The 18,472-nt window shown below is 37.8% G+C and overlaps 1 protein-coding gene across 1 annotated transcript in view; it reads left to right on the plus strand.

The window, feature by feature from the left end:
* Window positions 1-966: 966 nt before the first annotated feature.
* Window positions 967-18,472, plus strand: part of LOC124606810 (lanC-like protein 2) — a 144,033-nt gene continuing 126,527 nt past the window's right edge. The window contains exons 1-2 of the mRNA XM_047138878.1: window positions 967-1,135; window positions 1,226-1,402. Of these exons, the coding sequence (XP_046994834.1) occupies window positions 968-1,135; window positions 1,226-1,402 (345 nt within the window). The 5' untranslated portion in view covers window position 967. The remainder of the gene's footprint in view (window positions 1,136-1,225; window positions 1,403-18,472) is intronic.

Here is an 18,472-nt window from a genome sequence, read left to right on the forward strand (position 1 = left end):
CTTTAATATCTGCATACCTACAAACAGAGCTGTTGCTAGGCGATTCTAAATCAAGCTATGGAAACATTCATTTGGATTTTGTGTTCACCCATGCAAACACTTCCTCCATTGCTCAAATTTCTAAATATAGCTGCTGGAAGATTATACTTCGATGAATAAGGTTCTCCTGTCAAATTTGACCTGTTAAACTTGTCCCATTATGTCTCACCTTTTGGCAGAGACCATGACAAGGACTCTCCTCTGTAGAATATTTAAAACTAAGTTGACCAAAGAAATTTCTAATTACATATCTGACTAAAATATCTTGGCAAGGTCGCCATTTTAGCAAGGTGGCGACTAGTCCTCTCATGAATCTGAGTTTGATAAGTGTCAGCCCCACGTGTGTGTGCATGTGATGGACAGCTCCAATGAACACAGTTAACTGTCCAAGGTGCATACATAGGGTCACTAAAAACTGAGATTCTAATTAACAGAACTAAATTGCGATAAGTGATACGAAAAAGGTGAACGTCAAATCAGTAAGATCTCAGCAAATCCAGACACAAGTGACAAACATGCTATATTAAATAAAATAAATGTCCCAAAAACAATTTTTCAGGAACATCCTTGGAGAGTATGTGAACAAGATCCCAAAGATTTACATTCCATAAAAAACTACATCTTTTGAACAACTATCATGTGCTGGTGCCCGTAACTCATTTGTAAGGTAACCGGATGTAGGGATCTGTTTCATACATTAGAGTTCCGAATCTGGTGGGCGGGATGTAGGTTACAGCTTGTTCTCTCTAGCAGAAAACCGCTGGTGCAGAAACATCGCGATACACAGTAATTATTCGGTTAGGGAGCAAACTTCTACAACACCTTCGTCTAAACATCCAAGTTAAATATTATATAATAGACTTCATCAGCGGTAAAATGTTAGCTTTGTCTAGAGAAATGTTTTGTTCAATGTTGGTATTACGTTGCTATGGCAACGAATTATCGATTTAGTTCATTGAAGAGTGAGATTCTTGTGTTTGTGTTGTGTTTGTTGTTGACAGTTTGTGCGATGGATGACGTACGTTATTTTGAAAATCCGTATGAGGATTACGTTGCTCATAGGGAAACTACTACGAAAATTGTATTAAATGGGGAGGTGCATGTTTTGTCTTTTATGTGCATTTGTTCCAAACGTTACTCTCCCTTGTATAAAAAGAATAGTGGAAACAATTTTTGACTGTTTCAGATTCACCCCCAGTTACTCGACAAACTGCACTCGGCAACAAATTCTTTACTTGCCAAATTAGTGGCAAAGTTGGCTTCTGTCGACCAGAATGATTACTCCATTTATACTGGAACAACGGGGATAGCATTTTTGTATTATCTGTTGAGTACAAAGCAGAGCAATCCAGAGTTTTTGAAGGTAAATTTGGTTCTGTGTGTGTGTGTGTGTGTGTGTGAGAGAGAGAGAGAGAGAGAGTGTGTGTGTGTGTGTGTGTGCTGTCAACAGTATCCTCCTTAATAGCAAACAAACACCCATATTTGCAGTTTACAAGTTTTTAGTATCTTGTTTTTATTTAACAGTAGGAACAAATAATGAAAGCACTGACTTTGGCCATTGTTTGTTCCAGACTTCGTGTTGCAATTGACTGCACACCGAAACATTACACTATTTTTCGGATTTCCAGGCTAGTTAGACTGGTGCAAAAAATTTTTATTTCATCAGTTTAAGTTTTGAGGAAAATAGCTACAAAACCTGTGATATTTTCTACGTTGATGCTTATAAGTGTCATTAGAAGTACAGTTTGGCTTTTTTGAGCGATAATTACACTTAGGTTGTTATCGTGAAGTTATTGTTGCACTACTGGTATGGTGGGTTCATGAGCTCCCCAAATTTTTTTTTTTTTACAAAATCGTGGAATATAATTACACCCACGTAGTATCGATGTCGTCTTAATAATTGCTAATATTTTAAGGTGGACTCAGTTAAAAAAATAGTAATTCCATGTCCAGTTATCCAGACCATGATCCCATTATCATATTGAGAACTGAGATTTTGCGTACTGCTTTTGTTGTTAATTTCATGAACTTTTGCCAATTTTGATTGTTTTTTATGTTGGTAGTAATTGTAGAAAATATGGTGCAATGCTTTCCTTAAAACCATACTGTGAAAATTTGAAAATTGGCGGCAGTTTGTAAATGAAAAAAAAGTAAGTTGACAGTTTTTTACCTGAATATCGTTCATGACATCTGCCTTATGAAAAAATTAAGAATTGATCGTATAATATATTGCAGATTAATTTTATTTTAGTTTATTGTTAAATATAAAAATTGAGCACTTGCTCCCATTAGAAAATCATTGACAAATGTAGAAAGTGATTTGCAAACAGTAAAGTTTCATTACAAACAATCAGTTTTAAAAAATTAATGGCATGAAAACAATTGTGAATATTGAGAACACTTCCATTTTGCCATTAACATAAATGAGTACAGCATTATACAATTGCAACAAAAATTGTAATATAAAACGAAGTTATAAAATGTACACTTATACTATACAGTATATGAACATAACAATGACAACATCTGTCATACCTGAATTAACTTAGTGCAATGACACACAAGGCTTTGTTTATGGTACTTGACTATGTCAACACTATAGGGAAAACTGTTTCAAAATTCAATACTATGTCAACACTGCAGAAGATACTGATAGTGCAGTCTGTGTGAAAGTTTATTTTGAATTATACGTGGCAAGACACTTTTTAAGATGCACATTAAAAATAACTTTTCTTCCACCAACTTTGAAGACTCTTTGTGTAGAGAGTAAGCACAGCCAGTTGCTGTGGTGATACCAACTTTACATAGAATGTGAGGGAATGGGACATCATTATCAGGCTAATAGAGGGATGGAGATGGCCCATGAGGATGACGATTAATCTTTGTGGGTAATTCCATGTCAGTTCAAAGCAGGAAAGTGAAATTTTTCAACCTGACCATCTCAGATTTATATCAGATTTTGTGCATACAGTGATCCAGATAAGAGATGGAGAACGACCAATCTAGAGAGGTATATGACAGTTGTGAAGAAATATATAGGTCTGCAAAGTTTGGAAGTTGTGTGAAATTTGCATGCATCTGTCTCAACATATATGACTATAATCTGGTACTAATCAAGATATTGCAGTGAAACTTGGGTTACTGAAAAGCTATTGAGTAGAGCTTTATATTCATATACAACACTGTGGATTTATAAGAATTTTTATGTTCAACGTCATTGACCTTAACCTTTGACCTTAAATATCTCAAAATGGGTTAATGGAAGTGTCCGATTCCACCCATCTGCTTTGACCTGTGACATAACTGTTTTGTGTTGTATGTGTCATTGAGGTGCAGTGTGTTAAAAATGGATTGTGTTTGCAATGGGCTTGTTGGAGTAATCAGTGACACATTCTAGTGTGTGGTATTTGTTTCTAAATTGTTTGTAAGTGATGTTAATGTGGTATTGACCTTAGTGCTGCGTATTACTCGATGTTGTGGGAGCTTGTTTTTTAGTTGCCTTGGTGGTGTCGTTAGTTATTGGCTACCAATTTAAGTTTGGTTTTGAACTTGTTAGTTCTACGTGTTTTTATGGTTTTAAATTTGTTATTTTTGGAGTTTTATTTGGTACTAACTGTGGATGTCACAACAAAGTTTACAAGTCACTGGTTGGTTGCTGCTATGGGCGTGAATATAGCCTATGCAGTTAAAGTCCTTCAGTTATATGCTTGCTTGGTGGAATATGTGAGGTATCAACAGTTTGTGTAAATTATGATAATGAACCGAGTATCTGCTTCTCAAACCAAGTACAAGTGTACACGACAATGTTTTCAGTGGGTTTCAGTAATGGTTATTTTAGTTTTCGGGTGTGTGTTTGTGAGAATGGGAACGGGGAGGGGGGGGGGGGGGGGGAGCAGGTGGAAGTGCCTTGTATCATTTTCCATTGAGCTATATAGGTCAAACGTAATATTCTATTGCAGATTTTTTTGTGTTTTTTGTTCTGTTTATTTTCGAGAATTTTGTGTTCATTCTTTTTCGGTATTGTTTGTTGTATAATGGTGCCATTCTTACTGTCCCCACCCAAGAGCCTCTACTTTACACCCGATTAGCTTCAGTTTATTGGTGAAGTGAAATTCTGTGCACTGTTAAAATATTTTTGTACATGGTAGTATTTAGTGACTTCGGGATTGTTAATGACTTTGTGGTTGCCATATTGTATACACTGGGAATAAGAGTGTCCACCATCTTGATAACTTCATGGGTCAAAGCAGACGGGTGGAATCACTGTATTGTCCTCATGCCCAAAAGTTTATTTTGTCAGCATCAGTACACATCGAAATATAGAAGGCAGCACATGAATATGAAACACAAATTATTAAAAAGTGCAATTCATAAGTAATGTAATACAAAAATTTGGTTCTGTAATATTTTAGTGGTATTATGAACCATTTACAATGTAGCATGACTGAAAAGCTAATAAAACAAGGTAAAATCTCAGTTCACGCGTGCCCAGTTAAATTGTTAATGTCCTATAGATATGATACAGGCAGACTGTATATCTGTTTTTACTGTACCTTTGTTAATAGGTATTACACAGTGAAGCTTCTGGGTATCTGGGATAGTCATTTATTCTTGAAATGCTATGTCACCTTGGCAATGCCTTCATTGTGATGAGATCTAAATGTATAGTCGAAGACCCATGAAGGAATATTTTCATTGCACCATTGAACCATGAACCATGGACCTTGCCGTTGGTGCGGAGGCTTGCGTGCCTCAGCGATACAGATGGCCGTACCGTAGGTGCAACCACAACGGAGGGGTATCTGTTGAGAGGCCAGACAAACGTGTGGTTCCTGAAGAGGGGCAGCAGCCTTTTCAGTAGTTGCAGGGGCAACAGCCTGGATAATTGACTGATCTGGCCTTGTAACAATAACCAAAACGGCCTAGCTGTGCTGGTACTGCGAACAGCTGAAAGCAAGGGGAAACTACAGCCGTAATTTTTCCCGAGGACATGCAGCTTTACTGTATGATTAAATGATGATGGCGTCCTCTTGGGTAAAATATTCCGGAGGTAAAATAGTCCCCCATTCGGATCTCCGGGTGGGGACTACTGAAGAGGACGTCGTTATCAGGAGAAAGAAAATTGGCGTTCTACGGATCGGAGCGTGGAATGTCAGATCCCTTAATCAGGCAGGTAGGTTAGAAAATTTAAAAAGGGAAATGGATAGGTTAAAGTTAGATATAGTGGGTATTAGTGAAGTTCGGTGGCAGGAGGAACAAGACTTTTGGTCAGGTGATTACAGGGTTATAAATACAAAATCAAATAGGGGTAATGCAGGAGTAGGTTTAATAATGAATAAAAAAAATAGGTGTGCGGGTTAGCTACTACAAACAGCATAGTGAACCCATTATTGTGGCCAAGATAGACACAAAGCCCATGCCTACTACAGTAGTACAAGTTTATATGCCAACTAGCTCTGCAGATGATGATGAAATTGATGAAATGTATGACAAGATAAAAGAAATTATTCAGGTAGTGAAGGGAAACGAAAATTTAATAGTCATGGGTGACTGGAATTCGTCAGTAGGAAAAGGGAGAGAAGGAAACATAGTAGGTGAATATGGATTGGGGGGAAGAAATGAAAGAGGAAGCCGCCTTGTAGAATTTTGCACAGAGCATAACTTAATCATAGCTAACACTTGGTTCAAGAATCATGAAAGAAGGTTGTATACCTGGAAGAATCCTGGAGATACTAAAAGGTATCAGATAGATTACATAATGGTAAGACAGAGATTTAGGAACCAGGTTTTAAATTGTAAGACATTTCCAGGGGCAGATGTGGATTCTGACCACAATCTATTGGTTATGAACTGCAGATAGAAACTGAAGAAACTGCAAAAAGGCGGGAATTGAAGGAGATGGGACCTGGATAAACTGAAAGAACCAGAGGTTGTAGAGAGTTTCAGGGAGAGCATAAGGGAAAAATTGACAGGAATGGGGGAAAGAAATACAGTAGAAGAAGAATGGGTAGCTTTGAGGGATGAAGTAGTGAAGGCAGCAGAGGATCAAATAGGTAAAATGACGAGAGCTAGTAGAAATCCTTGGGTAACAGAAGAAATATTGGATTTAATTGACGAAAGGAGAAAATATAAAAATGCAGCAAATGAAGCAGGCAAAAAGGAATACAAACGTCTCAAAAATGAGATCGACAGGAAGTGCAAAATGGCTAAGCAGGGATGGCTAGAGGACAAATGTAGGGATGTAGAGGCTTATCTCACTAGGGGTAAGATAGATACTGCCTACAGGAAAATTAAAGAGACCTTTGGAGAGAAGAGAACCACTTGTATGAATATCAAGAGCTCAGATGGCAAACCAGTTCTAAGCAAAGAAGGGAAGGCAGAAAGGTGGAAGGAGTATATAGAGGGTTTATACAAGGGCGATGTACTTGAGGACAATGTTATGGAAATGGAAGAGGATGTAGATGAAGAAGAAATGGGAGAGATGATACTGCGTGAAGAGTTTGACAGAGCGCTGAAAGACCTGAGTCGAAACAAGGCCCCGGGAGTAGACAACATTCCATTAGAACTACTGATGGCCTTGGGAGAGCCAGTCATGACAAAACTCTACCGTCTGGTGAGCAAGATGTATGAGACAGGCGCAATACCCACAGACTTCAAGAAGAATATAATAATTCCAATCCCAAAGAAAGCAGGTGTTGACAGATGTGAAAATTACAGAACTATCAGTTTAATACGTCACAGCTGCAAAGTACTAACGCGAATTCTTTATAGATGAATGGAAAAACTGGTAGAAGCGGACCTCGGGGAAGATCAGTTTGGATTCTGTAGAAATGTTGGAACACGTGAGGCAATACTAACCTTAAGACTTATCTTAGAAGAAAGATTAAGAAAAGGCAAACCTACGTTTCTAGCATTTGTAGACTTAGAGAAAGCTTTTGACAACGTTAACTGGAATACTCTCTTTCAAATTCTGAAGGTGGCAGGGGTAAAATACAGGGAGCGAAAGGCTATTTATAATTTGTACAGAAACCAGATGGCAGTTATAAGAGTCGAGGGGCATGAAAGGGAAGCAGTGGTTGGGAAAGGAGTGAGACAGGGTTGTAGCCTCTCCCCGATGTTATTCAATCTGTATATTGAGCAAGCAGTAAAGGAAACAAAAGAAAAATTCGGAGTAGGTATTAAAATTCATGGAGAAGAAGTAAAAACTTTGAGGTTCGCCGATGACATTGTAATTCTGTCAGAGACAGCAAAGGACTTGGAGGAGCAGTTGAACGGAATGGACAGTGTCTTGAAAGGAGGATATAAGATGAACATCAACAAAAGCAAAACGAGGATAATGGAATGTAGTCAAATTAAATCGGGTGATGCTGAGGGGATTAGATTAGGAAATGAGACACTTAAAGTAGTAAAGGAGTTTTGCTATTTAGGGAGCAAAATAACTGATGAGGGTCGAAGTAGAGAGGATATAAAATGTAGACTGGCAATGGCAAGGAAAGCGTTTCTGAAGAAGAGAAATTTGTTACATCGAGTATAGATTTAAGTGTCAGGAAGTCGTTTCTGAAAGTATTTGTATGGAGTGTAGCCATGTATGGAAGTGAAACATGGACGATAACCAGTTTGGACAAGAAGAGAATAGAAGCTTTCGAAATGTGGTGCTACAGAAGAATGCTGAAGATAAGGTGGGTAGATCACGTAACTAATGAGGAGGTATTGAATAGGATTGGGGAGAAGAGAAGTTTGTGGCACAACTTGACTAGAAGAAGGGATTGGTTGGTAGGACATGTTTTGAGGCACCAAGGGATCACAAATTTAGCATTGGAGGGCAGCGTGGAGGGTAAAAATCGTAGAGGGAGACCAAGAGATCAATACACTAAGCAGATTCAGAAGGATGTAGGTTGCAGTAGGTACTGGGAGATGAAGAAGCTTGCACAGGATAGAGTAGCATGGAGAGCTGCATCAAACCAGTCTCAGGACTGAAGACCACAACAACAACAACAACATTGAAATAATTGTGGTGTCAAAATCTGGTTTTCATGAGGTCACCTGAGGCAATTGCGACCAATCTCTTTACAGTCCCTACAACCCCATCACAATTTCCTTTATAATGTGCTGTAGGCCCGTGGGGAGGGGGGAAATGCCATTCTGCTATAACATCACAATCTTTGTGATGGTAAGACAGATTCTTGGAAAATTTTTCTGTCCCTTTTTTTGTGCATTGGGGAGCATATCCATCAGAAAAGTAATAAATTATACTTTGGAGTTAGAAAGTGACATTTTAAGCAACTGATGAAACTGTGCTGAAAGAACTTTCTCTCTCTCTCTCTCTCTCTCTCTCTCTCTCTCTCTCTCTCTCTCTCTCTCTCTCTCTCTCTGTATCATGCTGAAGCCATCAGATATTTCCATATATGATATATGAAACATGGTGTATTGCATTAGTAGTTGCGTCTCGGTGGTAAGCAACAAACGGGTGAATTGTAAAGTGTGGATTGTTCTAATGAAATCCCTGAACTTCACCCTGAATGGTAAAGGAGTAATTCCCCACAGAACCTCAAACAACAAGAAATTCTCTTACTTTGAGCTCTTATTTAGTGATTTTAAAGAACTGTGACTGCTGCTGGGTGATACATGAGTATAGTAGGAGCTGTTGTAAACTTGATGCAAACACCTCAATGTAATCATCTGTGGATTTTGTTACAGTCTCTAGAACTACCCTGCCTGTTGTTATCCAGCACTTATATGTAATTTCATCAATGCAGTTCATACCAAACAGATAATCAGTCAGTCTTGTCATACTTGGATGAAGGGACGTGAACCTAACAATGGGATCTCACCATCGCGCGCACACACACACTCCCCCTCCCCCCCTCAGATTTTGTGGTAAGATGTCCCGTCAAAAACTGAAAACAGGAAGAAGGTGTCCTGAATTGTGAAAAAAAATATCGAAACAATGAAAGGTCGAAGGATAAGACGTTCAATATAGGGCAGCATTGAATAGCAATGGCGTCATGGTTAAGTGGTCATGGTGTTGGTCCATCACGTGGGCGACCCGTGTTCAACTCTCTCTTGTGCCCTTTATTTTTATGTATTTATTTATTTTATTTTTTTACAGAACATTGTGAACTGTTTCTCTGTCTGGAACCTTGTCGGTTGTCATACTATTCACTGGTTATAGAGTGCAAGTCATGTGGTAAGAATATGTTACCGTCACAAGTAAACGTAATGAATAGTGAGAGCAGGCGAGATGCCACATAGACATCTCACAGAAATAAAAACAACAAACAGATGGGTGTGAACTATGTTTATTTGTTTGCAGCTTATGAGACAAATTATTATGTTTTCATCATTTCCTTGAGAATCATCATATTCAAATTAATTCGAACACCTAAATCGAACAAGGAGGCATAGCTCACTCACTTACCAGGCGTACAAATTAAGTGTGTTGGTAAGAGATTCCTACCGTATGACACATGTATTGTTACTAATGCCGTGTATGGCATACCATATGTGTTTTCCGTTGGAGGATTTGGTTGACTTGTCACCTTGTCATCGAACATTTGTGGTTCCCATTCGAAAGCCAGTTCCTTTCAGCTGTGAATAAAGTAGTTGTGCAGAATCAAATGTCATTATAGCTCCATTCCTTATATCTTGCTGTTGCAAATGAACCGAGATTTGTATACGGCTGCCCTATATTGTACTTCCTATCATTTGAACATTCACTGTTTCTATTTAGCTTTTTTTTCCCACAGCTCAGTACACCTTCTTCCTGTTTTCGTGCTTGATCTGGGTTCATTTTTTGACGGGCTATCAACTGAGCCATTTTACCATGAAATGTGAGTTGGTGCGATGGAAAGTTTCCCATGTAAGAAACATGCTGCAAATGCAAAACTGAGCCATTTTACCATGAAATGTGAGGGGGTGCGATGGAAAGTTTCCCATGTAAGAAACATGCTGCAAATGCAAGATTGCTTGTAACGAATGCTCCAGTGCTTATATTATGGTAATATGCATTCTTCACACTTCTCTAGTTCTTTTACATTACACCCTACAACCCTTAACTTAAAAATCTGGTGTGAGTCACACAAACAAACATGGGTGCCACTGATATTGGCAAGAACAGTGCTTTGGTCATGATTCACAAAATTTTGAGAATTCGCTATTTATATATGCATATAATTCCTTAAGATTGTGCAACCCCAGCTGCTTCTGCTTATGTACTCTTAATTCCATTTTCTTTCACAGATGTAGTCTTTTCTTCCTAGCATCACATGGCTCACATTATGATCACAGTAAAAACCATGTACACAATAATAATAATAAAGATTTTATTGTCTTTAGGCCATTACAGCAATTGACAACGTGAAATGAAGGTACATTTTATAATACAGTGTGATAAGGTATTGACTACTGAAATATTTTAGCTTATATTACAATAAATGTACAGTGGGCCATCTGTTGGATTACTGCATTTTACAGTTGAAGGATTCATTGATATCATAGAACGGGTGGGCAATAAACCATTCATGCAGTCTTTCTTTGAATGTATGTTCAGGAAGATCCTGTATAGCATGTGGCAGCTTATTAAATAGTTTGTGCCCTGTGACTTCATAGCTATTTATTGATTTTGATAATCTGTGTTAAGGCATGTATATGTGTTTGATGCTTCTTGTGTTGTAACAATGTACATTTTCTCTACGTTTCACATCTTGTAGGTTCTTCGTTGTAAAGATTAAGACATTGTATGTATAGAGGTTTATTACTGTCATAATTTTTTGTTTAGTAAATAAGGGTTTGCAGTGAGCCTTATGTGAAGAATTTGTAATTATCCTAATGGCTTTCTTCTGCAATAATAGGATGTCATGTATATGACTACAGTTACCCCACAAGATAATGCCATAGGATATTATACTTTGGAAAAATGCAAAATAAGATGATCTGATGTATGTTTCAGGTACACAATTTCTGAGTTGTCTTAATAAATAAATTACTCTAGATAGCTGACTACTAACATAGTTTACATGTTGGCCCCAGGATAACTTTTCATCTAAACAAACTCCCAGGAATTTAACAGAACTAGGGTCATCAGATAGTGGCTTGTCTCTAAGAGTGAAGATTATCTGCTGAGTTTTATTTTCATTTAGCAGGAAACCATTTTCTCTGAGCCAATATGCTGTGTGAGTGTATTTTCAGCACAGGTTTTAAGATCATTAAGATCGTTAACTGCTATGAAGAAAAGTCGTATCATCTGCATACAATACAGTGGTGGATCTAATAAACAAGGGGAGGTCATTGATCATTATCCGAAACAGGAAGGGGCCCAGTACAGATCCCTGAGGCACTCCTACTTGAACATTTTCTATGTTTGACATTTCCTTACCACCACACACTACCTGTTTACGTTTGCTGAGATAAGCTTTTAACAGTCTGAGACGGTTTCCTTTTGATACTGTAGAATTCTAGTTTCTCTAGTAGCGGCATGTGCTCAACACAGTCGAAGGCCTTGCTTAGGTCACAGAATGAGACCTGAGCAAAGCCTTTGTTCTATCACCTTGGAGAATGCGGGTACTATTGAAATAGGCCTGTAACTAGATGGAGAGTCTTTATCTCCCTTTTTGTATACTGGGATGATCCTGGACAGTTTTAACTCATCAGGAAAATATCCCTCAAGTAAGCACTTGTTTATGCAATGGGTTAAAGGTTACAGAATGCAATCACACACTTTTTTTAGCAGGTTGCGTGATATGCCATATATATCTAAGCTATCAGATGATTTCAGTAGTTTTATGACCCCTTGTACAAATCTAGGTGATACTTCAGAGAAAGTTAGCATGCTTGTATTTAGTGACTGTCCACCCCAATTTTGGCAGAGTAACTCTGATGGACTAATGTCTGGTTTGATAATTACGTCTCCTATTTCTTTCACTGAATTAATAAAAAACTCTTGAGTGTTTGAGGTGGGATATTAATTTTGTCTTTTTTAGTATCTGTGGCAGCACTGTTAATTACCTTCCAAGCGGTTTTGCATTTTATTGGTGTAATTATGTATGCTGTTGGCATTGTAGGTTCTTTTGGCTTGCAGGATGGCTTTTTTGTATTCATTCCTGCATGCCATATAGGCTGATTTGGCATAGTCAGACTTCATACTATTGTATATGTTGTACAGTAACAAAACTTGTTTCTTTAGATCTGTCAGCTGTTTAGTGTACCATATATTTTGTCTGTTTCGAGATCTGGATTTGTGGGTGCTGTCCATTATTTTGATTTTCTTTATGGGAATACTATGGTTAAATAGGGTCAAGAATGCATTAAAAAATCTATCAAATATTATTTTGGCTGGCAGGTCATTACTTGATGTGTAATGTCCATCGACACTACAATGGCCAAACCAGTCTCTGTCAGCAAGGGAATTATGAAATGTGTTAATTTTATCCTCAGTTACGGGTCTGATAATCACAACTGTTGGGACAGGTCTGTTTGCACTGCTCCTATTGAGGGGAATTTTACTTGTATAATTTAGAGACACGGAGTCATGGTCAGAGAATGGGAACACTACAACTTCGCATGTGTTTTCAGTGGTCTTGAAGTTTACAAAGATGTTATCTAAACATGCTTTGTTTCTTGTGGGCCTGTTATTGACATGATGTAAATTGTTTTGTCTTAGTAAGTTTTCCAGTTCTGCAACACTACCCTTACATTTAGTAACATCAAAATCAGCATTCAAATCACCTCCTATTGCAATATCATAGTGTAGCCATTTAATATTACTCAATTTACTCAGTAGCATGTCCATTTTTTCTAAAAATATGTTAATACATCCCTTTGGTGATCTGTACATGGATACTGCTATTAGCTTATGACTATTAATGATTATACCTGTAACTTCAAAGTACTGTTTATCACCCAAGGAATTTAGGTCTAGTTTGGTTATTGTACAATTGAGTGACTAGTTGGAATAAATTGCCACACCACCTCTAATGTGCTCTTTCCTACAGTAGCTATTTACTATACTAAAATTGTCAAATTTGGTAACTGCAAGTTCATTCTCATTAGCCCAGTGTTCACTCAGACAAAAAATATCAAACTGGTTATCAAGACCAAACTCATTTATGATAAGTTATTTATCTTTCAGTCCTTGAATGTTAAGGTAACATATTTTAAGATCCACACTCTTATTGCTTACACAATGAAGACTATGGTGATTGGTTTTCAAACCTTTTACGGGGCTTATCTTTTGGATTTCTGCCTCTTGTTGCCTTTTACTAAAAAATTGTTCACTTGGAGTGGCAGCACATCTACTATTGTATGCCTACTCTTCCCTCCTTGTGATGATATTGTAGATGAGGCTGCTGCTACAGGAATTGATGGAACTGCTGTTATGGTGTGTGGAGGCACTGCTGTGGCATCTGGTGACTGAGGAGATAAGGTGGTTGCTTCTTCTTCTGTTGCTGTTGAATCTTGCTGATGAAGTGTGATAGGTACTGCTGCTGCTGCTGTAGGCATTGTTGTGGCAACTGGTGACAGTAAAGATTTGGATGTTGCTTCATCTTCTGCTGCTGTTGAATCCTGTAGGTGAAGTGTGGTAGGTACTGCTGCTGCAGTGTTTATGTGTGTAGGTACAATTGCTGCTTCCACCTCTACTGCTGCTATAGAAGTAACCATTTCTTCAGGCTCTGCTTGCATCAAGAAAGGAACTGGAAGAGCAGCAATTACTTCTTGGTTGTCAGATGCTTTCAGTATCGTGCTGATGTTTTGGCACAGAATCTTCTTGCCTTTGTTATTAAGGTGCATGCCATGTCTCGTGTAACAGTCTCTTTGCAAGGAGTCTATACTTATAAAATATGCATTTTGGTAGGCCCTGCAAATCTTTGAGTATTGCCTGTTTGCTTTTATGATTCCCACGTTCGCACATGACCATTCCGAAAGGTCATGCCTATGTGGAATTCCGACTACAAAAAACTGATTTCTCTTCTGTTGAATTTAGTATTGCCTTAAGGGGAGTTGGAATGCCCTATCTCGCCAATGTTAAATTTGCTAACTTTGTGTACCTTTTTCTTTGGAACTATTATCTTCAGAACTTTGAAATTCTGGCAGAGGTTTTCAGCATATATTGTGAGCCCACTGAACTAGAACCAATGTTTTCTTTTTGTTGGTATAGTATTTATGAATTTTTTACCATTAAGCCATTTTTTATTGGAAAAAGTATAACATAAACTTCCCTAGTTCAGAGAATAAGCCAGTTCTTGTCATGATTCTAGTTCAGTGGCCTCTTTGAACTGTTTTGCAGCATTTCTGAAAATTTGAATGTTGTTGGTTGAGTGGTTTATGAGATAAAGGTACATGTAACACTAAAAATGTCAAATGCCAGAAAATGCGATTAAAGTAATTTATTATGAAAATTCACAAATACCTTTTATTCTATTATCAAAAGTGTCCAGCAGAGTAATCAGGGTCATCTTCTAGTTCTTCTTCTTCACCTAGAAGCTTTCTTCTCCTTGCTGCCCTTGCTTTTTTTGTATTAAATTCAGCTGCATACTGAGCCTTCCTTACTCGCACGCTGTCCAGAAGCTGAAGACCTCTGATGGTGTTGATACCAGGAGCAATGCCGAGCCTTGCCATGACCTTTAGCCTACCCATATGACCATCATTGAATGAAATAACAGCATCACTGACTCCCCATTTCAATGTTTTTATCCCAACAAATACATTCTTAGGTACACGAGTCCAAATGAGGTTGTTGAACGACTCGTTTTGATTCTGGGTACAACCATGAAGACATTTTCGCAGAAGATCAGGATGCCCCAAGTCTCTATATATTGGTTTAATTACTTCCATAACAGCCAATGGAATATAATTTTTATGGTGATAAGGATCCCCAGTAGCTTGAGATTTTCTATAATTGCACCATGACTGAGGACCATCTGGACAAGCAAAATGTTGAGGATTATCATCAGTTGATGATCGATGTAAATATGTGGCCCATACAGCTTGTCTCATTTCCTGCAAATTATTTGCATTATTTCTTATTGCCATACCATAGTATTGTTGTAATTCATTTATAATTTTATCTGACAGGCGACCTCTAATGGTTTTACCATCTGACAAAATTTTGTCCTTCAGATTCTGTTTCAGTTTCCTTAGACGAGTGCCCATTCGTTTCTGAACATGACCGACACATTCTAGTTTAGTTATTGTCTTATTGACATATGGCATGGATTCTGTAACACTTTTGTATGCCTTGGAGTCCCCATCTCCAAGGAATTTTGTGTAAAATACTCCCCGTTCTTTTTCTGATCTGCTAAACATTTTCACAGCAGCGGCAGCCTCCATGCCTCCACTCGTACCTTCATAATTCTTGCTACATATGTGAGCTGCTTCTATCTTACCAGATGCACAATGGTAACAATGTTTAGTGAGCACTTCATAGTCCAAAACTTTACCGCTGTCCACACTAGTAACAGTAGCAACAGCATTTTTGGATGTGTGACCCCTTTTCTGCCAGGTTCCATCAAAAGCAACAGGGATATCTGGGTTTCCTTCATTTATATATTTTGCTTCACTGGCAGCAGCTTTCATTGATAAATCTGCTACAGACTGAACAGCATCTCCTATCACTTCAGTGTAATTGTCAATTTTAGCAGGTGGAGGTGGAAGATTCATTATGGCACAAAATGTTTGAGCAGCAGTATGTCCTTTACCAATTGCTCTCATTGCATACATTAGCCTGATATTACTCTCAAACAAATTGCTACTGCATGTTTTAGAGCTCCAAAAACAGGTCTCATTTTCACAACTGGCACAAACTATAGCAATTTTGCAGGAAAGTCCTATAGATTTTGTTATGTTCATATCAAAAGAACCTCCACAAAGATTACAACACAAACATTTCTTCATAAACTCAGTAAAAACAGGAAAGTCGACTAAAACATATTGTTCATTAGAAGCTTCATCTGTAATTTCACTTGCACAGTTTGATAACTTCTTTTTTGATGCACTGGTGGGCGTGTCTCCTTCACACATCTCAGCTGTACAAACGTCAGAACTTTCACCAGCATCAACAGGTGCTGAAGCAGAATCACTTGAACAAACGTTATTTGTAAATCTATTACCGCAAAACTTTCGCTTTTTAAATAATGATGCACTCCTAGGCATCGTAGAAACTACGCACTCACCACTGAAAGTCAAAACAAGACAGATAACAAACTCCAAATGAGCGACAAACTAAACTCGAGGCTCAAAACAAACACTCACAGATCAAAAACTGAACAATAAACACAGCTAGTCGTAAAAACAATGGTACCTATGGAAGGATCAAAGATTCTACAACTGAAGAGTGAAATCCACAGCCTTCTATATGTAATGTTTTCGGAAATGCGAAGATTTAAATGTGTACAAATCACAAGATGGGTAACTTTGCTGGGCGCACATGTAATTTTGAAAAATTAAATAAAAATACTTCCAATTGGAATTTCTTAACAAATTTTGCACCATTTTAAGCAGAAAATTTCAAATTAAGTTATAAGGTTAAAAACTGAAAATGTGAATTTTTTCCATTTTCCGGCATTCCAACTCCCCTTAAGGTTTCGTGTTGCACTGTGGAGATCGTTTTTATATACATTATTGGCTCCAGCTATGACGACATTTTCAGTTTCTATGATTCTAATGAGTTCTTGGATGGGTGCACCTGGTTTGACAATACTAGTTGCTTGTATACAATGACTGTAACGTAGTATTTTTGCAATTTCACGTCCATGGCTATCAGAGAATATTTTCACTTTGAGTTTGTCTTCACGTTTATTGCCGAAGTTTCTGCTCATGTGCTTGTCACTATATAGATTCGGCGTGTTGTCGTCACAGTTTTCCATGTATTCCACATTTATATCTGAATCTAGTGCATGAAAACTGTTTTTTGTTACCACAGGAATTCTACAGTCGCTGGGTTTCACACGACCAACCCTTTTTGGCCTAGTAAACATTTGTTGCCTTGTTGTTTCTGCCTGTAGGCCTATATCCACCTCAGAGCACTTGTTTATTGTAGGTGGGACACTGAAACTGCTTTTATTGCCGCAGTTCGTTCCATTCGTTGTATTTATCACCTTTTCGCTTCTTTCTTCCGTGATCATGCTAGTCCTGTGCTCCTAGTTCCATGTTTTACTTGCTTTGGCGATCGGGATATTACGCACCTTTTTCAGTTCGGAATTTTCATTTTCTAAATGCGCAATGTCCGCCTTAGTACATCTACAATTAATTGCAGGCTTGATACACTTTCATTTAGCTTCACTATTTCACTGTTATAATTTCCGTATGTTCCATTTTTCACGGCACAACTATACTTTTGTTCACTTTCTCACTATAAAAAGCTGTACTGGACGCCATGTTTGACAGTAGCAGTTTTCTCACACACTGTATTACCTGGATTTGGATATGTTGTGCTATTAACTGTTTTGCTCTTTGAGCCATGTAATCCAAAGTGGAAAATTCTTTCATGGTTTTTCTTATGCTCCAGCACTTTGGAAGTACTGTCTAAATTTGTATTTTGTCACATGTAGTCCAACCTTTTTCAATTTTTGGTTTAGGTACTTTCTCTCACTCTGAAGCATCTTTTTCTTCAAAGGAGATTCACCTAAATACTGATGGCTGGTACTTGAAGAGCCAAGTACCAGATGCAGTACTGTTTCATATCCACTTAATTTTTGTCTGGAAGTACCTAGCATAGCTGAAGCAATACCTGCAGGAATTGATGGGTTTTGCAATATTTGCTTCTTACATTTGCTGCAAATTTTTCCACCTATCAATACATTAGAACACTTTTTTACCTTTCGTTCCTGAACATTCCTCGATTTCCTCTGTATTCTTGTGTGACCTTCTTCTTTAAATGTATTGCAACAATACAGTTTTGACTTGGAACACCTTTTTTACAAACTCCTACTAAATACTGGAGCAACTGTACACTGCAGATTGAATACACCCATGACTTCAAGCTGATGATGATTGGTTGAAACAAAAGTCTCCCTGATTGGCTGTTCACAGCAAGAATGTTCACCAATTGGTCAGAATATATTGCTGCTTACTGCATTTTCTAGTCTAGTGATGTAGATGAATTAAATTTTTGGGCATGATGCTTTTGTTGTATCATCTTGATATTTTCTGTATGCATAGTAACACATTTGAATAGTACTGTATATATTTTTCAAAAAAATTGAAGATGGCATGTTCAGAGCTACACGAGGTCAAAGATTAAGGTCAGTGGCCGTGAACATAAAGATTCATAGAAACCCGTCGTGTTTCAGATCAGCATAAAGTTCTACTCATTAGCTTTTCAAGTATACAAGTTTAATTGCTTTTTCTGGGTTAGAACCAGAGTTACAGTCATTTATGTTGGGACAGATGCTTGTAAATTTCACAAATTTCCTAACTTTGCAGACCTATAACTTTCTTC

This window comes from Schistocerca americana, chromosome 3, assembly GCF_021461395.2.
Source record: "Schistocerca americana isolate TAMUIC-IGC-003095 chromosome 3, iqSchAmer2.1, whole genome shotgun sequence".
NCBI classification, from domain to species: domain Eukaryota; kingdom Metazoa; phylum Arthropoda; class Insecta; order Orthoptera; family Acrididae; genus Schistocerca; species Schistocerca americana.